The sequence below is a fragment of the Pseudophryne corroboree genome, chromosome 1 (assembly GCF_028390025.1).
Source record: "Pseudophryne corroboree isolate aPseCor3 chromosome 1, aPseCor3.hap2, whole genome shotgun sequence".
Taxonomy (NCBI): Eukaryota; Metazoa; Chordata; class Amphibia; order Anura; family Myobatrachidae; genus Pseudophryne; species Pseudophryne corroboree.
The window spans coordinates 1,217,921,032-1,217,946,677 of NC_086444.1; the positions used below are offsets into that span (position 1 = coordinate 1,217,921,032).

A 25,646-nucleotide genomic window follows, 5' to 3' on the forward strand; every position below is an offset into this window, starting at 1 on the left:
TTATGAAAACTGATATTGAATGTTACCATATTGTGGTAGCTGTTTCCTATGGGCTCCTCTACTATAAAATTTGATACCAATTCCCCATTGTTTGTTGATATCAGGTCTAAGATTGCATTGTACCTAGTAGGTTCCTCGATTAGTTGAACTAAGTAGTAGTCATTTAGTGTGTTTAAAAACATGTTACCCCTAATTTTATCACATGAACCATTTTTCCAATTTATCTCTGGATAGTTAAAATCACCCATCACTACTATATCTCTTACTCCTGCTGCTGTTTCAATTTGCTTCAGTAACAATTCCTCCTCAGACACATTAATACAATGTGGCCTGTAGCATAAACCCAATACTAACTTTTTTATTCCTTTATCCCCGCATGCGGTCAGCGGTTGGCCGAGAGTAACCTTACCGTTAAGCTAAAAGTTCCCACCATTGGTTACAATGGAGCGAATAGGCGTTACATTGTAACACTGCCGTGTGCTGCCTGTCATACACTACAGGAGCACACAGCCAATCAGGAGGGTGCCACAACGTGGCGCTCCCTGATTGGCTGATGGAACCTTCTTGGACTTAAGTCAGAGGGGGTTCCTGGCATTCGGGGAAAGGGGTCCCATGTGAAAACATGGGGCCCCTTTCAGTTCGAGGTCGGGTATCCGTATTTTTATTTTGACAAGTACGTGGATTACAAATGTATTACACGAGGAGCCTTCTACCATGGATTTTGTGAGTATAATTTTTTCAACAGGTACACCATGGATTCTACATGGAGAAGAGGACCAACCTGCATGGGAACATAGCTAAGTATGTGTATATGGAGGTGTGGATGTATATATTAAAGTTATACTGTCAAGGTGTGTGTGTTATGTCTTTATTGGGGTATTTTTTTAGTAGTAGTACTACAGGTACCAACGGGCCCGTTTTTCCACCGCATGCTGGTACTTCTGGTTCTCCAAGTACCAGCTTGCAGGGGAGGCTTGCTGGGCCTTGTAGTACTGCTACTAAAAACAATATCCAACACTTTTAACAAAGGCTATCAGCCCCCCATCCGCAGCCATTGGATGGGGGGGGGGGGGACAACCTCGGGCTTCACCCCTGGCCCTTGGGTGGCTGGGGGGGACTCCTTGATTGAAGTGGTCCCCACTCCCCCAAGGTACCCCGGCCAGGGGTTACTAGTTGGGTATTTAATACCACGGCCGCAGGGCACTGTATAAAAGTGACCCCCCGCTGTGGCATTATCTGTCCAGCTAGTGGAGCCCGGTGCTGGTTTCAAAAATACGGGGGACCCCTACGCTTTTTGTCCCCCATATTTTTTAAACCAGGACCAGGTGCAGAGCCCGGTTGCTGGTTGATTAAATATGGGGCAACCCCTGTCAATTTTTTCCCCATATTTTTTCAACCAGGACCGGCTCAAAGAGCCCAAGGCTGGTTAGGCTTAGGAGGGGGGACCCCACACAATTAAAAAAAACACAAAAAAACACTTTCTCACCCCTTCCCACTGATATACATGCACGGATCTCATAGATCCGTGCATGCCTAACCAATCACGGTAAAAAAAAAGCAGGTCTGTTTTTTTTTAGCACTTTATTACGAATTGTAATTTTTCACAGCAGTGTTTGGTTATTTTGTGATTTGCACTTTTTTGTAAATTACCGAGATCTACCAATTTGCTGGCATATTTGACCGATGGTGTATTGATTCGTAATTTTTTACAAGGACTTCCAAAAAAATACGAATTGCCTCATCACTGCCATGATTTGAGTTTAATAAATTCCCGAGATGACACTTTGAAGAAAAAACGGCATCTCGGTCAAATTCGGGACCTTAGTAAATATACCCCACTATGTCTAATGAAGAAATCTCAGCACCGTTTCTTCTTTTTGAGGCATCTGAAGGCTGCGGGGTTAGCAAATTGACTATGCTAAACTTTTATAGATACTCTATTGAGAGCATTTTGTCTTTTAAAATTATAGTCTGGTATGGCAGCTGCACTTCAGGTAAGTGGACTGCTTTGGAACGCATGGTTAGGACCACCGGTAAGATCATTGGATTGCGGTTGCCAACCATTCATGACTTTTAAAAATCTAGAATTCAGGAGAGAAGTAGAAATATTTTATTAGACTCTAGCCAGTGATAAATTACCTTTGAAGGCACATATCAGTCGTTTACACGACAGTTTCCTCCTATCAGTAGTTTGATTGTTGCATACCTGATTTGTATGTTTGTTTTTTATTTTGAATGGTATTGCTATTGTACGATAATTGCTGTATTTGCAAAAAGGAATTTCATCTGTGAAATGTCTTTTATTGATGACAATAAAACTGTATTAAACAGTTGCATTGTTTATTAAAATAATTAGGATATATGTTATTTTCACAGTGTACATGTGAGAGAATATCAGCAGCTCCAGGCTTTTATATTGGCCATTGATGATATTAACAGTAACCCGGAGATTCTGCCCAATGTTTCTCTGGGATATCGCGTGTACGATTCTTGTAAATATACAAAGAAAGTTATTAAAGATGTTCTGCAGATACTGTCTGGGCCCAAGCTGGCAGCTCCGAATTACGCATGCATGGAACAGGGTAAGGTGGCCGGATTTATTGGAGATATCCACTCTGACACTACACTTCCAATGGCACAGTTGCTGAATGTGCTAGGATATACACAGGTATGTAATTGTTATCAATATTTTTCTGTAACATACAGGAGATAAGACTCACCTTCATTTTATCCTCACAATATGTGATCTACCACTAGATGACAATTACCTAGTAATTATGAGGAAGTTTACAGTAAGAAGTCTTGATTCTGAGTGGGACACATGTACTGTAAGCTAATGCGAATATCCACCCAAGTATCCACGGGTTCACTACGATCAGCCGGCGGCCGGCCTCCCGGCGACCAGCATACCGGCGCCGGCTTACCGACAGTGTGGTGAGTGCAAATGAGCCCCTTGTGGGCTCGCTGCGCTCGCCATGCTACGGGCACGGTGGCACACTATTTTTTTCTCCATCCAGGGGGTTCGTGGACCCCACGAGGGAGAATAAGTGTCAGTATGCCGGCTGTCGGGCTCCCGGCACCGGTATGCTGGTCGCCGGGAGCCCGACCGCTGGCATACTGAAGACAACCTGTATCCACGCATCTACTGTATGACAGTAGTTTTCCATCTTCATGTGTATGCATTGCTCCCCGTAACCATCATCCTTATGCTGGGACCTAAAAAGGTGGAATCTGGGCCCACTCTCATGTGTCATTATGTATAAATCCATCTGTCCATTTTACAGCAGCCTTGTATCCAGCCATGGTTGGTTATGATTGTAAGGAAACGTGAAACATATGATCTTTACAATGGAAATCCCCAGGTTAAATGATCAATTAGTACGTACATCATAAAACTCATGATGGTAAATATTTCATTCTGTTGTTCTGACTGTAGTTGAAACCTCGACATGTCACCAGCAGTTCTGTCATCCATACTGCTGGATTTATTATCCAGTGGTTTGGAGAGTTAGACCTGAAGCTTACTAAGATGTGGTGTAGTTTATAAACATCTAAATCATATGCAGTTTAGGAAAGTTGCTAATCCTCCCTCCTTTTGGAAGTGTTGCAAATAATATTTAAAAACATTCTGTGCCTCCAATATAATAATGACATTTTATTGCACCCTCTCTTTGTTTAAAATTAATTAGGCATGAGGGCGTGGCCTGAATGTCTACTGAACAGGACGTGAAGTGCTAGAGCTCCCACTTTGGCACCCTTAAAATCGCAAATGTGTTTATTTTGAGGTCCTATTCCACTCTAACGCTACTTCTACAGGGCTAGTCCATGCTGGGCAGTGAGAGTTGTGGAGCCGGGGGAGACTTTGTGCCTCCTCGTGGCTAGCAGCCTCCTGCCTCATCAGCTGGGATCTCAATTTAGAACCCAAGCCGGCGACATCTACACATGTGGCCGGATCCTGAGACCTGCTCACTCATCCACCGCCTTTAATTACTTGCAGTCCGTGGCCTGCCCAGCAGTTTTCACCCTGGAATCCTCCTGCTGCTGGTGTCCTGTCCTGTGATTCTGCTGTGCTGCCAATCTCAGCCGTTTCCTGGAAAAGAGGGAAATGCACATTCGCTGCTTCTCCACATCCACTTGGCTTGTTCCTGTACGGCACTGCAGCGCTAATCAGCTGTGTTAACCTACGGTGCTTAGTGCTCAGCCCGAGGCATCCCGGCTGCGTGCACCTCACTACCCCATTCTTGGAACCTGCCTGAATGCTCAACGTCTCGGCCTGTCACCCTATCTTCCTGGCTGGTGTGCTATTCGCCACAAAGTGTACCCTGCCTGGATTACTGTGAGACTAGCTTGAAAGAGTTTTCCTAAGGCTCACCAGGGACAGGGGCCAATTTGGATTTATTGCAGGTATGTGCTCTGCATTTCTATCCTCTGAAAGATAGCAGTGTCCCCCTGCTGCAAGGGATCACCCTGCACCCACTGAGCTGCTCCAATTGTTTCTTGTGTTTTATGCCTCAAAACAGTGTCATCTCCACTAGTATCTGCCTTTAGGATCCATGTCCCCTATGATGAGATAATTTACAATTTACCGCTCCCTGTGACATGTTTATTTGATCTTTCTCTGCATCTATATCCTTCTGCATCATTCCCGTCTATAAAGATATTGGCCCTCATTCCGAGTTGTTTGCTCGGTAAAAATCTTCGCATCGCAGCGATTTTCCGCTTAGTGCGCATGTGCAATGTTCGCACTGCGACTGCGCCAAGTAAATTTGCTAAGAAGTTAGGTATTTTACTCACGGCTTTTTCATCGTTCTGCCGATCGTAATGTGATTGACAGGAAATGGGTGTTACTGGGCGGAAACAGGCCGTTTTATGGGCGTGTGGGAAAAAACGCTACCGTTTCCGGAAAAAACGCAGGAGTGGCCGGAGAAATGGAGGAGTGTCTGGGCGAACGCTGGGTGTGTTTGTGACGTCAAACCAGGAATGACAAGCACTGAACTGATCGCAGATACCGAGTAAGTCTGGAGCTACTCAGAAACTGCTACGAGGTGTGTAATCGCAATTTTGAGAATCGTTTGTTCACAATTTTAAGGTGCTAAGATTCACTCCCAGTAGGCGGCGGCTTAGCGTGAGCAAATCTGCTAAAATCAGCTTGCGAGCGAACAACTCGGAATGACCACCATTATGAGCAGAACGTAAACTAGAACAAAAAAAAACAAAAAAACAGATTTGCAAGACATCTCTCACCGGCTTTAGCTTCTTCGCCCAACATTTCCGCATTTAATCCTACCATGGATCCTATGTCGGCTCCTTCCACGAAATAAGTTATCCAATCTGTTCAAGCTATGATTTGGATCTCAAGACTTCATTCTCGTCTAATGCCAGCAGAAGGGCCACTTCTTTCTTATTCGAGTGCTCTCAGATATAGATTTTTCCAGGATCTTGCGCCAGAAACCATGGCCAAGAGAGTTAGCTTCGGGCAATTACTACCGTGCTCTGAGACAATGGCTTTAAAATATAGGTGGCGATTCCCCTTTCACCTTTTGGTGACTGCTTATGGGCACCTTCACTCTGTCCATTCCATAGAGGAAGGGAACAAGCTGCTCAGGAAACTCCACCTGGCATTATCCATCAGGTCTTTGGCGGATCTGGTGCCTCCTCACCTTCCTAAACAGTTCCTGACTAGGTTACTTGCTCAAGAAACGCCGCCTAGTTTTTTCATTGTTTTTTCATTATATTTTACTTGCTGATGTCTTTTATATCCTATAACTTATTTGATATTACACAGTTATAGGTGTGTTTTACTTGTCCTTACTACACAGTTACTTACCTTCTATCACAGCTAAGGCCGTGTTTCTATGATGTTTTTTTTTCTAGGCCAACCTCTGTATCTGCTGTACTGTTTTATAGGTTGTTCTTAAGCTGTTGACCCTAAGCACGTCTGACTTCTATTTTTGGTTGAAACACTATACTAACTATTGCTGTCAACAGTACATGTTTTAGGGGGTACACATGGTTGCTTTATTGGTTTCTATTTTACTGTAGTTTTATCTTCTTTAAAATTTCCTGTGTTTCTTTAATTGTCTGGACTTGATTGTTACTTAACATTGAGATTTTTTTTTACATATTCTTACCTGTAGATCTCAGTGGGGAGCGATCTTGTATCCGCTAGCCACTCCACCCCCAATACCAGGGATGTTTGCTTTCATCTCCTACTAGGGCTACTTTGGAAGCCTGTAAATCTTGACTGCATTTATTCCCACCAGTGAGCTCTCTTTCCTGTAGAGCGCAACCTTTGTAGTCAATAACCTGGTCTTCTGGGGAATTTCCGACTACTTATTCATCCTTCACTTTCTCTTTTTCCTCCCTTAACACTAGTTTTGGTTTCATTACTACTCTTTATTTTGTTCCTGCCTATTTCTTCTCTTCATCCTCTCTGCTTCCACCCCCTCCCAACCGTATCTGCTCCCCCAACCCCTCTTACAGACAGGGTCCAAGCGATGAAAAACAAAATGTATTATTATTATTTTTATTTATTGATTTATTTTTAATCTTATTTGTCGAGGTGATCATTCCATAATCTTATACGATGCCTTTAACTTGTTTATCAATCAATGTCAAGGGCCTCAATACCCCTCAAAAATGCTCACATCTCCATTCTACGAATCCATCCTTGTCATCAGAACTCATTCCAGATCCTTCCTCGACCTCTCTCGTACTCTCACCGAAATAGACTGCTCTGGTCAACAACAGGGTCAACAGGAAAACCCGGGATGCAGTCTCTTGGTGCTAGTCCATCTTGCAGGAGGAGAAAGAAAGAGTGGTAATGGGGGTAAAGAAAATAATTAGAAGGGAAAGAAAACTGGTGCGATAACCGCCTCTAGTCTTTTTGTTCTCTGTGCTCAGATGCCGTCTCAACAGTGCTGTCTCCCAGTCCTCCCAAAACCGGCACTCCAGTGATACGATATTCTTTCCGAATCAGCGACCTTTCTTTAAGGAGCATAAATCTTGCATTACCATTTGTTTAACTGTTGTGTGACATACCATCCGTAGAACATGAAAAAACAAAAAGAGAGAGAATAATAGAAAAGAGAGAAAAATTGTCAGATTTCCGTTCACCATCAGGCTGTCACACCAACATGTCTATCGGTATCTCTGCACAGTCTCCCCCACCAGTATTTCCACTCTCCACCCTCTGTGCATGGCCAGGCACAATGATGCTGGTAAGATATACTGGGGCTGGGCAGACCTCTGGAAAGACCAAGTAGACATATGGCGTTTGAGCTATAGTTCTGCTGGTGAACGTCAGAGATGAAGAGGAAACATTTGAAGATAAATCAGAGTTTACCTGGCCACCCATGTATCCACAAGAAATGATCTACCCACTACATCAACTGTGACCTCAGGTTTACTTCTAAGGCTCGCAATTAATTTAACTGGCTGTAAACTTCAGGTGTGGCCAAAACATTTTCCTATACGATCCCTGATTCCAATTAAGTGTGTCATAACTTTGGTCGTTTTCTTGTCTAGGAGGTCAATATACCTTATGTGAGTCTCCAGAGTTGCAGTTCCGTGCGTAATGTCCTTCCCTCTGACAGCTAAAACATCTTACCACATACGACTTACCATCAGGGGTCTGGGGCTTGGGCTAATGAGGCCTGGTTGTAAGGGCCTGTATACTTACTGTCATCAGCTTATCCCCTTGTGACTCCCTGTGTCTAACGATGTTCCAATCATGCCCGACAGCGGACTCTCTTAATGCAGCCACCGAGATACCTCTCCAGTTAGGTTGAGTGGTCTGTACCCTTGTTCTCAACACTTTCTTTAAACCGTCCATTAATACGAACACCACTACCTCCCTATGATGCACACTTTCCTCAATGTCTACAATCTCAGTGTATCTAGCCATTTCCTCTAATGCTCGATGGAAATAGTCAGAAGCAGTTTCACCTTCTTTTTGTCTAATGGATAAAATTTTGTTCCACTTAACAACAGTTGGGAAATATACTCCTAACTGCAGATTGATCTATTTAACATTCTCCTGACTGTATTAATCAGTGAGGGGTACCTCTTCATCTAACCTACAATCAGTAATAAATTTTACAGGATCAATAGTAGAGGGCAAACATGCAAGCAGCACTGTCCGCCAATCTTTGTTATTGGGTTCGGCAGGGTTATCTAGTTCTTTAATAAACCTTTGACATGCGGCTCGATCTTTCCTAGGATCGGTAAATTCAGACATAATTGTCCTTAATTCTGTCTGGGACCAGGGGCAATGCATTGCATTATTACTGACGGGAGTGACTCCCAGAGCGTCAGTCTTTCCATTTGGGACTGCAATCATCCTGGCAGGATTAAGTTCAATTATATCACTCTGGGTTGATTCTACAATGTGAGGTGTAATTGTTTCTGCATAATGTATGGTACCATACTTACCTGTGGACACGGCCTCACCTGTCCCTCCACTAGGGGCCTTCGCTACTGCTCTTACTGGTTGGGCCGTGCCCACTGTAGTATCTTGTATGGTGGCTGCTAGAGAGAGTGCCGATATCGTGGTGGGCTCATCTTCCTGGTCGCAGTCCTGAGGGAAGTTTAAGATGGGATACAACTTGCACGGGTTAGCATTAGCATCAATACACTTATCTACTTTACTCTTATCACCATTAATACATTTATTAAGTGCACTTTTATCGTATACCAGTATACCATTCTCTGTAGCCATTTTCTCTCCTGTTATGTATGGTGGTGGTGGTGCTGTTGCTATCAGTTTTCTGCTAGGGTTGGAACCAGCTGCTTGAGCTAAACCCGTTGTAGCTCACCCTCCTGTTGCCATAACTGTAAATAATCATAATGTCTAATCCTTTGCTTTCCTGATTTTAACAGACATATCCTTCTCCTTAAATTTTGCAACAACTCAGGATTAAAACTGCCCACCCTAGGGAACGGTTCCCTATCGTTCACAGTCATACGTTCCCACTCATTGCATAAGACCTCTGCGTGTGATCCATATTTTTCACACATTATGTACCTCGCTGACCCTTTGGGCTGCGGAACAATATCAACGTGAACGCTTGTTGATCGTCCCTTATTTGAGCAACTGGCCCCCATTCGTTGCAGGTATTGCCTTCTCAGCTAATCCTTACAAAAAACAAATATGATAATACTCTAAACCTCAGAAGTCAAATACTACAGTGATGTAACGCCTAAAAACCTTAACAATGTGTATGCTGTTTGAGCGATTGAGACGCTAAGAAAGCTCTTTGCAGAAAAGTGAAAACACAACACTGGGTTTGGTTAAAACCACAGCAGCTCTAACACCGCCGTGGATTATTCAGAGAAAAAAAGGGAAAACAGTATAAGTTATACACTACAAGCTAACACAGAAATGTAACATAATAACGGAGAATAAAATGAACAATAGCTACAGAGAAATATACATACGTGGGAAATCTTTCGCAAGTGCGACCTGGAATCCAGTCCTCAGCTATTCAGGTAGAAAGCTTTCAGAGACAAGAGGCTGTCCAGGCAACAGTGATCTTTATATACACAACATACATTCACAATACAATGATATCTGTAATCTCATTGTTCATTGGACACAGGGATGTGTCTCTACATTACAGCAAAGGTCATAGGTGGATTTGAACAGGTGGGCTGTGTCTTTCCCCAACTGCTCTGGTGGGAGGTATCCTCAGGATTCCCGCTGCATGTGTAATTTATAGCAAATACAGTTAATGTTCATAATCTACTTTTGTACAAAACTATACGCAGGAGCGAGCGATCCTTTACTAACTAACATCGGAATATTACCCTTAAAATACCCTACAGCTGGATACTAGACACCACCTTTCAACCTTTATCTGACCCTTCCTATCATGCAAAGAGGAAACTCTCTGTCCAGGAATAGTTTAAACTAATCATACTCGCTGACATGGTCTAGGGGAATATTAACTACAAAATGCACTATATGGGTTAAATATGCTACAATCGAGTCGCATGCTACACGTTCACAAACTCCGCCATAAATACACATCTTATGCGTACGAGATGCTGGAGCGTCCCCTACGCAACCTGCGGGTATGTGTACGCACGGGGGAACAGGTGCACGAGCAGCGCGCGTGTGCATGAGTGGTTAGTTCAAGGCATATGCATCATGATATTTTTCGACTTTGACAACAATTTCATACCCTTTGATCTCCCTACCTAAGCTCCAAAGGGAGGTTGCCCTTTATGGCTCCTGTAATGGGTATAAAATACATCACTCCAAATCAGAAGCTCGTGCCCTACATGTCTCCTCTCAATTACAGTCAACAGTAACTTCCATGTTCCCATTCCTATGGATACCATCTGCCATTAAATATTTTGGGTGTATATCACAAAGACCTACTCCTCCCTTTACCAAGCTAATTTTGTTCCCTTGATTAGGAATTTGTCACAGGTTCTTGACTGCTGGAATCATATGTTAGGTAGGATAAACATTCTTAAAATGGACTTCCTTCCCCATTTATTATATCTGTTTCCAACTTTCCCAATCCCAGTGTCTCATGCAACTTTGGCCTCCCTGAAAAAGTCTTGCAATTGCTTTGTTTGGGCAGGTCATAAACCCCATGTTAGATGCTTGATCCTCAGCAAAGGTGAGATCTCAGGTGGTCTGGGGCTCCCTATTTTGCACTACTACTACATTGCCTGTAATCTTAATCATATAGTTTCCTGACACTCTACTCTGAGATCTAAAAAGAGGGTGGACATTGAAAATTCCTTGTTTCACTGCAATGTGATTGGGACATTGGTATGGCTCCCTAGGAATTGTAGACAAGCCTCGGCATACTCGGTCCCCACTATCAATTTTACTCTTCATTTATGGGATAAATCATGCATTTCCTTCAATCTCTCCACTTATCCGTCTCTGCTGGTGCCAATCTGGGATCACCCCCGGTTCCCTCCGGGCTGCGATAACAGATAGGCTGGCTCTTGGCGTTACTGCGGTATAGAGCGATTTATTAATGTTAAAGGTAAATATGCCTCGTCCTCCTTTGTGGATCTTCAAACACGTTTTAGTTTATCTTCTACATGTCTGTTCCAATACAGCAAAATCATTTGTTTTATCCGATCTCAATCTAAATCTTCTTCGTTGCGTTTGCCATCTTCATCTGAACATCTATGCTTGTACTCAATTGGAAGGAAGGGGAATATCTCAGAAATGTAAAACTCCATCCTGACTCCAGTTCACCCTCAGCGTGAACCACATGAATTAGCATGAGAATCGGACCTTACTGGACCCTTGGATGATGATCGCTGGGAATAAACTACATTACATACAGCTAAAGCTCCTATTAGCATTGCAATTCGAGAAACATGCTACAAAGTTTATACTCGCTGCTACTTTGTCCCTGCCAAGCTCCATTCTATTTTCCCTACAGAATCTGACAAATGTAGGAGGTGGGCACATTTTACCATATTTGGTGGACCTGTCCCTATATTTGTTTATTTTGGAACAAATTCACCAAGTGGTCCATCAAGCCCTTGGCATTGATGTTGCTTTAGAACCTATAACAGCTATACAGAATGCCCCCTTTTTCTGACATCTCCAAAGCCCAGGATAAATTAATTAATTTGTAAAGCCGCTCACTCCCTATTAGCTAATCACTGGAAGAACCACCGCTCACTATCAATGGCAGCCCTAGTGGCAAAAATGTATTTTATTGCTTCTATGGAACATATTACCAGTTACAAAATAACACAACTGGTAAATATCACATGATTTGGTCTCTGTGGTTTCAATCTCAAGCTCTCCCTATTCCTGGCCTCCGTTTAACCCCATTTGTATTTCCCTCCCCCTCCCTTTCCTCTTTCTCTTACTCTTAATCAGTGACTATTCTTCTTTCTTTTTGCAGTTTTTTCCCTTTCTTTCTTTCTTTTATATATATATATATATATATATATATATGTTTTTATTTTTCTATTTTATATATACAAAATTTTGGAGTGACCGCCACAGTAATAGGTGCAGCCTCATCCATATATTGTCCATTGTTGTGGATCAAAGTACTTTATTGCAACTACACTTGTATTTTTGTTAAAACTGCTTCTACCAAACTGCATGACATATATCTTGTGGTGTGTGGCACTGTACTACTGGGGGCATATGTGTATCTGGCACTGTGGGGCCATATGTGTATCTGACACTGTAGGGGCATATATGTATCTGGGACTATTGGGGGCATATGTGTATCTAGCACTGCACTACTGGGAGCATATGTATATCTGGCAATATTGTAGGTATACTGTATGTGTATCTGGCACTGCTGGGGGCATACGTGTATCTAGCACTGCACTACTGGGGTTATTATGTGTATCTCAAACTCTACTAGGGTTGTTATGTGTATCTGGCAGTGATGGGGGCATACATGTATCTGGCAGTGCAATACTGGCAGCATATGTGTATCTGGCACTTCTGGGGGTGTATGTGTATCTGGCACTGCAATACTGGGGTCATTATGTGCATATGCCCCTTTGGAGGCATATGTGTATCTGACACTGCATTACTTGGGGCATATGTGAATCTGGCACCACCAGGGGCAAACCTGTATCTGGAACTGCACTACTGGGGTCTTTGTGTGTATCTGGCACTGCACTGCACCAACTGCCAACTGTTATTAACTGAGTATCTGGAACTCTGGAGGGTGGGTGGCAACTGAGGAGTTACATTACTCCCATGTGGAGTTGTGGCTGGAAATGGATATTCGCAGCTACACTTACTCTAACCACTGCCTCTGTTATTCCTCCCAGTAGTCGGTTTGAAAAGGAGAGTTTGAATAAGTGAATAAGGTCTGCCCAGACTCCGATGCTCCCAGGTTTTACAAGGGAACAAGGAACCAACTGAGACTGAGAGAGAATAAGAGGAATGCTAACTAAGACTAGCGTGACTACAACCGGGTGAAAATACAGAGAAAACAATAAACAGATTATGTGCGGCGTGGCCACCAAAACCCAAGCACAGAAACCAAGACAACTGGCGGAACCGAAGAATATGTTAGGGTCTCCTGCCCTGTGCTGCCACGTCGTCATGGCAACCGGGAGACAAGTGCTAGTGGAGTAACCTGAGCGCAGCTGATACTCCGGTTCGGGTCTTTTGCTGTGCAGTGGTTATAGGCTCTGTGCACGGCAGGGGATCCGGTGCTGGTTTTTGTGCTCACAGTCCGTGAGGTCTGAGTGGGGCGTGGACAGCACCTGTTTTATAAGGCCTCTTTTCAGGGTAAGCAGATGCTGCTGAATCTTTGTTGGTTAGTCAGTTCATGAAAGTTAGCCAGTACTGTGTAGCTTTGTATTTGTTTGTTGCTTACTGCAAATAGGCCTGGGAATTTGGTATTACACTCTGCCAATCCAGACCTAGCAGTAAGACTGGAGTCAGTCGTTTAGCTTGCTGGGGTTCTGTTACTTCTCTGTGAACTTAGCAAGTTTGCGGCTGTATTCTAAGACTTGCCTGTCTAATCCTGTCTCACTGTGCTAGGTGTCAGGGGTCAGTTTAGTGGCAGTAAGCTAAAACCTGTGCACTGCAAGTGAGAATTAGGATTGTGGAGATTCTCCTTGTGTCTATCATTCCATCTCTGACCAAGGAGTTTACTGCCACACCCGTTGGTAACCCTTTAGGGTTTTGCTGTTGCCCTTAGCAACAGCATTTCGGGTTCTCTACGTATTAAAACACAACATCTTGCTTTTTCCATTTTAGCAGTTCTAATACAAGGGAGATACCCAGTTCCTTAGCCTCTGGGCTTCTCTGTTCACTTTGTGTGTATTTTGTTACCCTATCACCTTCTGTGTACGTTACGTCATATTCCCCAGTTTGTCTGTGAGTCCATCTGTTTTGCATAACAGTTCAAACACCAGTACATTCCTGCAGACACTGGAGTGCATAACAGTTCTGACACCAGTACTTTCCTGCTGGCACTGGTGTGCATAACATATTCAGCAGCCTAATACTCCTGTTGAAATTTTGTGGGAATATGGAGCATACCCCTCAAAATACGTTGCAACAGGTGGTCAATCAGGTGCAGGTCCTGACTCGACAATTTAATGATTTGTCCATTAAAATGCACACCTCCCAGGCTGCTGGCGGAGCTCCCGCAGCAGCAGCACCTGCAGGGGTTAAGGAGCCGAAAGTAAATCTCCCGGATCGTTTTTCTGGAGATCGCTCGCAGTTCTTTTGTTTCAAGGAGAGCTGCAAGCTATACTTCCGGCTTAGGCCTCAGTCTTCTGGGTCGGAGATTCAGCGGGTGGGCATAGTGATTTCCTTGCTACAAGGAGACCCACAGGTCTGGGCATATGGGTTGCAGCCTGACTGTCCATCGCTTAAAAGTGTTGATGCTTTTTTTACGGCACTGGGCATGTTGTATGATGACCCTGACAAGACGGCCTCAGCCGAGGCTCAGATTTCGATCCTTAAGCAAGGGCGAAGGCCAGTTGAGGTTTACTGTACGGAGTTTCGGAGGTTGGCCCATGATACCCAGTGGAATGACCCAGCCCTGAGACACCAGTACCGAAGAGGTCTTTCTAACCAGATAAAGGACCAACTGGTACAATATCCCTTGCCTGATAGCTTGGATCAGCTCATGCAGTTATCCATCCGGGTGGATAGACGGCTGAGAGAGCGTAGGCTTGAAAGGGAGACTGAGATTTCCTTCCTTCCCAAAGGAACCTCAGACTCTGAGGAATTTTCTGAGGAGCCTATGCAGATTGGGGCTACCCGCCTCTCCTCGCAAGAGAAGACGCGGAGGAGACAGCAGGGGTTGTGTTTGTACTGTGGGAATAAAGGTCATGTGGTAGTATCATGCCCAGAAAAGCCGGAAAACTTCAGGGCCTGAGGGTGATGGGAAATTTCCTGTCAGGCCAGAAGTCAGAATTTCCCAAGAAGACTTTTATCATTCCGGTGACCTTGAAGATCCTCGGTCAAACTGTCAAGACTGAGGCCTTTGTGGACAGTGGGGCCGACGGGGTTTTTATGGACCGCCAATTCGCCCTGAAACACTCTGTTCCCTTAGTACCCTTGGCATCGGAAATTGAGATTTGTGGGTTAAACGGGGAACCATTATCCCAAGGCAAAATTACCTCTTGCACTAGCCAGATTTCTTTGTTTATTGGAGCCACACACTCTGAAAAATTGTCCTTTTATGTGACTGTCTGTACTTTTGCCCCATTGGTGTTGGGGTTACCCTGGTTAAGGGCCCACAATCCTCAATTTGACAGGGTCTCTGGGGAGATTCTTAGTTGGGGTACAGATTGTTTCAGGAGTTGCTTGAGCCTTCCAGTCAGGCTCTCGCAGCTAAGTTTGCCAGGATTGCCAGGGTGTTATGCAGATTTTGCGGACGTGTTCTCCAAAAAAGTTGCAGAGGTACTACCTCCCCATCGCCCCTATGACTGTGCCATTGATTTGTTGCCAAATGCTAAGCTTCCCAAGAGCAGGTTGTACTCCCTGTCACGTCCTGAGACTCAGGCTATGGCAGAGTACATTCAGGAGAACTTGGCTAAGGGATTTATCAGACCTTCACAGTCTCCAGTTGGGTCGGGGTTCTTCTTCGTGGGTAAAAAGGACGGTTCGTTGCGACCCTGCATCGACTTCAGGGAATTGAACCGTATCACGATTAAAAACTCATACCCACTGCCTCTCATTTCGGTCTTGTTTGACCAGCTTCGTACTGCCACCATTTTTTCTAAGATTGACCTACGCGGTGCGTACAATCTAATCCGAATAAGAGAGGGGGATGAATGGAAGACTGCCTTTAATACCCACTCAGGGCATTATGAATATTTGGTGATGCCTTTTGGGCTCTGTAATGCCCCGGCAGTCTTCCAGGATTTCATGAATGATGTGCTCAGGGAATATTTGGATAGATTCTTAGTTGTATACTTAGATGACATCCTAATCTTCTCCCATTCCCTGGAGGAACATCGGAAGCATGTACGCTTAGTCCTCCAGAAACTCAGAGACCACCGGCTTGGGGCGAAGCTGGAGAAGTGCGAATTTGAAGTTCAGCAAATCGCATTTCTAGGATATATTATCTCCCCAGAAGGTTTCCAAATGGAGGGTTCCAAGGTACAGGCAGTCCTGGATTGGGTGCAGCCCACTAGTTTGAAGGCGCTTCAGCGTTTCCTGGGCTTTGCGAATTTTTATAGACGATTTATCGCTGGATTTTCGTCTATAGTGGCGCCCTTGGTGGCACTCACTAAGAAAGGGGCGGATGTTGCTCACTGGTCTTGTGAGGCTTAAGCGGCTTTTGCCCGTCTCAAAAGGGCATTTGTTTCGGCCAAGGTGCTGCGACACCCAGATCCAGAGCGTCCTTTTGTGGTGGAGGTGGATGCCTCTGAGATGGGTATTGGGGCAGTGCTTTCTCAGATGGGAGTGTCTGATAATCGCCTTCATCCCTGTGCTTACTTTTCCCGTAAATTTTCGCCTGCCGAGATGAATTATGACGTGGGTAACAGGGAATTGTTGGCTATTAAGGATGCACTCGAGGAGTGGAGACACTGGCTTGAGGGGGCTAAGTTTGTGGTCTCAATTCTCACTGACTATAAGAATCTGGCATATTTAGAGTCAGCGAAGCGTCTCAATGCCAGGCAGGCACGATGGGCTTTGTTTTTTGTTCGCTTTAATTTTTTGATAACATATCGCCCTGGGTCAAAAAACATCAAGGCTGATGCGCTCTCGCAGAGTTTTGCTCCAATCCAGGAGACCACCGAGGAGCCGTTGCCCATTGTTTCCCCATCATGTATTAAAGTGGGCATTACCCAGGACCTCTTATCATTAGTCCTTAGAGCACAGGAGCAGGCACCTCCAGACCTTCCGGTAGGTCTTTTGTTTGTGCCTCCTAGGTTAAGACAGCGAGTATTCCTGGAATTCCATGCCAAGAAGTCGGCAGGTCACCCGGGTATTGCCAGAACTCGGGAGTTGCTATCTAGGGCGGTGTGGTGGCCCTCGGTGGCTAAGGATGTGGATCAGTTGGTTCGGGCATGTGACATCTGTGCCCGAAATAAGACTCCTAGATGGGTTCCTGTTGGTCCATTACATCCACTCTCTATCCCATCTAAGCCATGGACCCACATTTCAATGGATTTTGTGGTGGACTTGCCCAAATCCTCGGGGATGACAGCCATCTGGGTTGTCGTTGACAGGTTTTCGAAGATGGCGCACTTCGTTCCACTGGTTGGGCTGCCATCAGCCAGACGCCTGTCTGAATTATTTATGCTGCATGTTGTGCGTCTCCACGGGTTGCCACTTGATGTGGTCTCTGACCGCGGATCCCAGTTTGTGGCCAAATTCTGGAGGGCATTTTGTTCCGATCTCCAGATTTCTGTCAGCTTGTCGTCAGGCTACCATCCGCAGTCTAATGGGCAGACTGAAAGGGTGAACCAGTCCTTGGAGCAGTTCCTCAGGTGTTATGTCTCCAAGTGTCAGACTGACTGGGTTGCTCATCTGTCCATGGCGGAGTTTGCCTATAACAACGCGGCTCACTCAGCTACAGGGATCTCTCCCTTCCTTTGTGTGTATGGGCATCATCCTAAGGCCAATTCTTTTGACCCCCTGGACTCCACGCCTGGTGGTTCCTCTGTGGTTTCAGTCCTTAGAGGTATTTGGCGGAAAGTGAAGAAAGCCCTTGTGTCTGTGTCATTAGTGACCAAAAGGGTTTTTGATAAGCGGAAAAGACCCTGCAGCTTCAAATTAGGAGACTTCGTCTGGTTGTCTACCAAGAATTTGAAGTTGAGACAGCCATCTCATAAGTTAGGGCCCCGGTTCATCGGCCCTTATAAGATCTCCAGGGTTATCAATCCGGTGGCATTTCAGTTAGATCTGCCCCGTTCTTTGGGTATCAATAAAACATTTCATTGTTCCCTTTTAAAACGGGCGATTAGTAATCCTTCTTCCAGTGGAAGACCTTCCCCTCTTCTGATACGTGGCCAGAGGGAGTTTGTTGTTGAAAGGATTCTTGACTCCAAGGTGGTTCGGGGTCGGCTGTCATTTTTGGTGCACTGGAAGGGGTATGGCCCGGAGGAGCGGTCGTGGGTGCGCAGTTGTGATCTTCATGCCCCCAGACTGATACGCTCTTTCTTCTCGCAGTTCCCCGATAAACCCGGTGGTAGGGGTTCTTTGACCCCTTGTCAGAGGGGGGGTACTGTTAGGGTCTCCTGCCCTGTGCTGCCACATCGTCATGGCAACCGGGAGACAAGTGCTAGTGGAGTAACCTGAGCGCAGCTGATACTCCGGTTCGGGTCTTTTGCTGTGCAGTGGTTATAGGCTCTGTGCACGGCAGGGGATCCGGTGCTGGTTTTTGTGCTCACAGTCTGTGAGGTCTGAGTGGGGCGTGGACAGCACCTGTTTTATAAGGCCTCTTTTCAGGGTAAGCAGATGCTGCTGAATCTTTGTTGGTTAGTCAGTTCATGAAAGTTAGCCAGTACTGTGTAGCTTTGTATTTGTTTGTTGCTTACTGCAAATAGGCCTGGGAATTTGGTATTACACTCTGCCAATCCAGACCTAGCAGTAAGACTGGAGTCAGTCGTTTAGCTTGCTGGGGTTCTGTTACTACTCTGTGAACTTAGCAAGTTTGCGGCTGTATTCTAAGACTTGCCTGTCTAATCCTGTCTCACTGTGCTAGGTGTCAGGGGTCAGTTTAGTGGCAGTAAGCTAAAACCTGTGCACTGCAAGTGAGAATTAGGATTGTGGAGATTCTCCTTGTGTCTATCATTCCATCTCTGACCAAGGAGTTTACTGCCACACCCGTTGGTAACCCTTTAGGGTTTTGCTGTTGCCCTTAGCAACAGCATTTCGGGTTCTCTACGTATTAAAACACAACATCTTGCTTTTTCCATCTTAGCAGTTCTAATACAAGGGAGATACCCAGTTCCATAGCCTCTGGGCTTCTCTGTTCACTTTGTGTGTATTTCGTTACCCTATCACCTTCTGTGTACGTTATGTCATATTCCCCAGTTTGTCTGTGAGTCCATCTGTTTTGCATAACAGTTCAAACACCAGTACATTCCTGCAGACACTGGAGTGCATAACAGTTCTGACACCAGTACTTTCCTGCTGGCACTGGTGTGCATAACAGAATACCACACTGTTGTTACTCAAGGTGTACAACTAGAGTATTGCAGCCTAGCTGCATAATGCGACACCGTCATGGAAACGGAAGATGCGACCTCTGTTGCTAAATTCAGCAGAGCCTCTAACTCAAGGTGTCACGAGAGGAGTATGCAGAAACTACCGGAGCTCCAGGTTGTTCTGGAACCAGACCAATTCAATTGGAGCAGACCAGGAGGCAAGCTGGACACGGTCACTCTGACTGGAAGCAGGCAACATGAACACCCGGAATCACAAGCTGGAACTGGAGACTAGCAGACTAGCTCACAGGAAGCTATCACCAGTGCGTTTGTACTGTCATGGCCCCCCTAAACAGGCCCTGTCAACGAATCATGTGGGAAACAGGCAGCCTAGTCCACTGAGCCCTGATTCATCCAGCTGTACCTTCGCATGCTGAGTGCGGCATCCCGGATGCTTACTAACAGCCAAGACTGAACTATAGAGCGGCCGCCTGGCATCTCTGGTCGCCAGGCAACCGGCCAGAACAGGACACCCGGTGGTAGAAGTGACGCGTCGGCCCTGTTACCCAGCAACCCCCTGATAAAGCTGTATTCCTTTATCGTATAAACAACCCTTTATGAGGTCTAAGAACACTGTACGCTGTTTACTTAAGAAGTACCGTAAGGGTACGCTAGTTGCATAACGATCGCTCAGCCGTAGGCGAGACGCACAAGCGTCACGTTCGCTCACGGCCCAGAGATCACAGGCAGGCACGCTATTGGCTGTTGCCTAACGTAATGATTCGCTATGGCGTAGCGGACGCTCGAGACCACGAGGAGATCACCAGCGGCGCAGACGCTCACAACGCTATACCTTGAAATCTATACCTTTAACAATGAGCTACACAGTATACCTTTATGTAGAGACAATGTGTAAGTGCAACCTGGTGTAACCTGATTAACTACAAAGCTGCTTGAGCGTCACCGACGCTCTGTGAACACTTAACACTATAAAGAATACACAGATACTTGGGCTTAGGGTCCGAAACCTATTATGTGTATTATGACTATTATTCTTGCAAAAAGGAATCACAGTACGAATGATACACTACAGTATAACATAAACCAACTAACCAGATAACTATGCAGGAAATATAATACAATACAATCTTATCAAGGGAAATTACGAGAGAAAGAGAAGAGATAGAGAGAGAGAGAGAGATGAGAGAAATGGCTCACAGTAAGACAATATGATTACGGAGAGAAACTTACGCACAAGGGGAAACGATCGCAAGCACCTCTGGACATCCAGCTTCCCGATTATCAGCAATGAGAACCGTTTGAAGAGAAGTGTAAGCTGGATGCCACAGGCCCGTCTTTTATGCTCCACACACAATGCAATCTAATGGTCCCTACAATATGATCATCCATTGGACACAGGAATTCGGCTTCGCATTATAACAAAAGGTCATAGGTTGATTCATACAGGTGGGCTGTGACGATTTCAAACAGCTCAGGTGGGTGGGACACAAGGTTTCCCGCCGCATACCTGAGTAAGAGTAAATAATAGTAATGGACATAAACTTCTTATGTCCATAACTATTCGCACGAGCGATTAATACGCTCCAAACCAACACCGGAATATTGCTATTTAAATACTCTTCCGATGGGTACCAAACACTACTGTATGACTCCTGTTAGACCCTTCCTACAATACAAAGAGGGATTCCTCCGTTCAGGGACATTCTATATTAACCAAACTTTCAGAATCTATCAAAGGGACCATGATCTATAAACTACGTTAAATTGTGGAAATATGTAACGATTGGGTCGCACGCTACGACTACATACTCTTTACCGTAAATACGCATACCGATGCGAGCGGGTGCACGCATCAGCGGGTATGCGCTATCACGGGAAAGCGCACGCACGCGCAGCGCGGACCAGTGTGAGGTGCAAATATGGCAGTGTGCATAGAGATATTTTTCTGACTTTGACAGTCCACCCTTTGGCAGTCAATAATAACTGCCACCTCCTAAAACATTTCAAAAGGAGAAAAATATAAGTCAGGGGTTAATTCATTTCCATTGTTGGGTAAGGAAGAAGAGAGGAGTAGGTGTGAAAAGGGTATGACCTAGTGAGATAGCAGAAGCATGTGTGTATGAGTGCATGTTTGGGGGGGTCATGTATCATCGTGCCGAACGTGTTGTAAATCAAGCTTCGAGGTATTGCGAAGTATACATTTGAATTCCTTCTTATCCCGTATTAAGGGTCTGTGGATGGGCTGTCAAACTCTACCGAGCTCATTTTGGCTTTCAGTTGTAACAAAATGGGGATGCACATTTTAGTTGATGATACATGAGTGGGGGAAGTATGTGGTTGCTGATATCTGTGCCTGTATTCCCTATCGACTATGTGTGTCATTACCTGAGGGTTGTAGAGATGAAGATAAAGAACACTTATGGAAAATGCAATGATATTCTATGTCAGGTAAATGTACATCTGTCGTCGAAGTTTTGTTCGGTATCAGTTGAAAGTCGTCTTCTTTGCGCTGTTTTGCTCCTTAGGCATGAGCAATAAGCTTTGTCAATGCCATCAGATTTACAAAAAATGTTGGGCTAGCGTAAGTTTAAGAATACTAGGGAAACTGGGGATCCATGGCAAAGTTCATCAAGTGTCCATTTCTCAAGTGGTCAAAAAACTCTTTCTTTGGTCCATCCGTTGTCTGTATAGCGTCTCGTCAACTTCCTCGTCCAAGGGGGTCTTGTTATCTTGGAGAAAAGCAGAAAAACAGGTGAAAGAAACGGACCGTATAATCGCATTTTCATCACATCCTGGTTTCTATCATTGGGTCATAAATCAAATCCAGGTTAATTACAGTTTCCTCACTCCTCAAACTCATCACTCTTGTACTTTGTTTGCACCTCATTAAAGCCTGCCCGCATCTAAATATCAATCCAATAGATATAACAACACCTAAAATACATAGGAGAAACTTTCCAACATCCATTATGACTCCTTGAGCCCAGTCTCCCAAACCGGAGAACCAATTTCGCGGGTTCAACCATGACACCCAACCAGTCAGCTCATTACCTACAGCAGCAAGAGTGAGATTGTGTTTTCTGCGAAATTCCCACTTTAATTGGAGAATATCATCCATCTTTTGGTCTATGACCTCTACCGGATCCTCGGTGCTATTTGTGATATACGTGCAACACTTCACGCCGTACTGTGTTGCCAATGTAACACAATATCCGCCTGTCACTGCTGTGAGGTAATTAAGAACCATTCTATGCTGTACCAGTTCTGTTTTATAAGCTTGGAGTTCTCTTCCAGTGTATCTAAACGTGTCATCATACATTTCAGTGATATTATCTAACAAATTTGCAAGCGCAGAGATGTATCTATAATTCATCACTCCTCGAGCGGTGCGAGTGAAATCTAACGCCACCAGAACCTGAATCCCGGTGGATTCATGGATCAGATCAGAGGCCGGATGCTCTAACCTTTCTGACAGTTGTCTTTTAACTCGGTGCTCGTAATGAGTGTGAGTATAAGGAGCTTGGGCACCACGGTGTATGTCTTTCATTTTGTCATGTGTTACAGTCATCACTTCAGGCAATACTTTTCCAATATAACACAATCCTTCAGAGTTTGGGGCAAGCCACTTGTACGCCTTTCTCCCGCATATGAAATAAGCATCATCGGGGAGAACATATGGGACGGAGTAGGACATTACCATATTACATACCTTCCAGGTGAAATCTCCTGACCCTAATTCTTCCATCTGCTTAATGCACGTATCAGGCTGTACGATATGTGCACAGTATCCTGGTGATACTTCTCCAACTCTAGTAATCCTATTTCCTAAGGTATATCTATACCTGAAAGATTTTCCTCTACTGGCTATGTGGCGTACAAGCTCTGTATCTGTAGGCATTCTATCTGCTCTATGCGAGAAGGTCATGGTCAGGTTGCTCCATGACACTTCCCAATTTCCCGGCTTTCGGGGATTGGAGATGTTAAAACATAAGAGGGACCTATCCACATGGTATTGGTGGAGCTTCAAACTAGGAGGGCTGGAGATATTAAACCTCCTGTCCACCGGTCTCCCACCATTTAACTCAAGTACCTCCCCTATCGTTAAAGGAAATGGTACTAGCCCTGATTTGCTATGACCCTGAGGTACTTGAGAGCATACCCAACAATCTGTTTTGTTTAACACATTACCCACTAAGGAGTGATAGTCACTCAATGGATGCCGGTCCATATGGATATTAAAACTGGATTGGCATTTCTTTATGCACCCATCCTCAATGACATTGTTACAAAGCCTGCAGATACAGTTTTCTTCAGCTAACAATCCGTCACAATTTCTTCTATGATCAATGCTATCGGATCGTTTTCTGATACTCGCCTTTGCTTGTTGGTTAGGTTGATCTTGGAAAACTACGCCTCCATCATCATAATCGGAACCCATTCCAGAACCTCTCTCGACCTCCATGGTACTCTCGCCGGAACAGACTGCTCTGGTCAACATCATGGTTAACAGGAAAATCCGGATCACAGTCTCTTGGGGCAAGTCCATCTTTGAGGAGGAAACGGAGAAGAATGAAAAGGGGGAAAAAGAAATTTCAAGGGAGAGGGGATGGGAAGTGGAGAAAAACAATAAAAGGGATTGGGGAGTCGACAACTGCTTTCGGTCTTCAAGGCTCAGGTGCCGCCTCAGTCCTCCTGGAACAGACACTCCAGTGATACAACCTCTACCGTCTGTTCCTTATCACGGGACTTCTCTGGATCAGCAACCTTCTTGCAGTGGGATGAATGGACCCAAGTCTCTCTCTCAGCAACCTTCAATGCTGTGGTGCTAGTCAATAAGACCTGGTATGGTCCTTCCCATCTATCAATAAGACAACCTGAGCGTAGAAAATTTCGTATCATTACATAATCCCCAGGTTCAATGTCATGACAATTACTATCAGGTAGATCAGGAATCACTAACTTCAGATTATCATTTTGATTCCTCAACTGTTTACTCATGTTAATCAAGTATTTTACAGTTACTTCATTGTTACATTTCAAATCATCCTGAGGGTTAATCATGACATGCGGTTGTCGACCAAACAATATTTCAAAGGGGGACAGATTAAGAGGGGACCTGGGAGTGGTTCTGATACTATACAAAACAATGGGTAAAGCTTCTGGCCATGTCAATCCTGTCTCTGCCATCACTTTACTCAATTTATTTTTTATAGTGCTGTTCACTCTTTCGACCTTCGCACTCGCCTGTGGACGGTACGGAGTGTGCAGCTTGCTATCAATTCCCATCAACTTACACATTCCTTGAAAGACATCACCTGTAAAATGGGTACCCCTATCACTTTCGATTATTCTAGGGATACCATATCTACATACAAATTCCTGCACAATTTTCTTAGCTGTAAACATAGCGGTATTTGTAGCCGCTGGAAATGCTTCGACCCAATTCGAGAAAACATCTATACAAACAAGTACATATTTCAAATTTCGACAAGGGGGTAATTGAATGAAGTCAATTTGTATTACCTGAAAAGGGCCGCCGGCAGGTGGGATATGGGATGGTTCTGTAGGTATTGCCTTTCCAATATTCTTTCTCAGACAGGTAAGGCATGACATTGCTCTTTTACTCGCATGAGAGGAGAATCCTGGGGCGCACCAGTATGCTCTTACCAATTTGCACATTCCCTCCTTGCCTAGATGAGTCAGCCCGTGAGCTGCTTCAGCCAGACATGGAAGATATGCTCTGGGGGCCACTGGTTTACCATGTCCATCCGTCCAGAGCCCTGAGGACTCCTGGCCATATCCCTTTGCCTTCCAGACTGCTCTTTCCTGTGTGGAACACAAATTCTGCATTTCACACAACTTCTGTGTGTTGATGGTATTGAATACCATCAGTTGTGTGGTGTCTGTCGGTATGGGGGTAGCAGCTGCTGACTTAGCAGCTTCGTCTGCTCGGCTGTTACCAAGTGATACTGGGTCTTGACTATATGTATGTGCTTTACATTTGATAACAGCCACTCTGTCGGGTTCCTGTATTGCTGTTAGAAGCCTTTTTATGTGAGCTGCATGCGCTATCGGTGTACCAGCTGCCGTCATAAAATTTCTGAGGCGCCATAGGGCTCCGAAATCATGGACTACCCCGAATGCGTATCTAGAATCGGTGTAGATATTGGCTGACTTACCCTTAGCCAATTCACATGCTCTGGTTAGGGTGACCAGTTCAGCAACCTGGGCTGAGTGAGGTGGGCCTAGCGGTTCCGCTTCTATGGTGTCTTGGTCATCTACGACTGCGTATCCAGTACACAAGTCTCCCGAGTCTGACTGTCTGTGACAACTACCGTCCGTGTAGAACGTGAGTTCTGCATCTTCCAGTGGATTGTCACTGATGTCAGGCCTTGCGGTAAAATTTTGGGTCAAATATTCCATACAATCATGTGTATCTTCCTTTGTATTAAATCCTCCTTCCCCATCACTCTCACCTTCCACCCTTTGTGCCTGACCAGGCACACCTGGGAGATATGTTGCAGGATTTAATGCACTGC

General features: G+C 44.9%; 1 protein-coding gene across 1 annotated transcript in view; it reads left to right on the plus strand.

Moving 5' to 3' along the window:
• The first annotated feature begins 622 nt into the window (after positions 1 to 622).
• Positions 623 to 25,646, plus strand: part of LOC135051931 (vomeronasal type-2 receptor 26-like) — a 115,913-nt gene continuing 90,889 nt past the window's right edge. Inside the window, exons 1-4 of the mRNA XM_063957414.1 lie at positions 623 to 649; positions 746 to 801; positions 1,971 to 1,994; positions 2,377 to 2,668. Of these exons, the coding sequence (XP_063813484.1) occupies positions 623 to 649; positions 746 to 801; positions 1,971 to 1,994; positions 2,377 to 2,668 (399 nt within the window). The remainder of the gene's footprint in view (positions 650 to 745; positions 802 to 1,970; positions 1,995 to 2,376; positions 2,669 to 25,646) is intronic.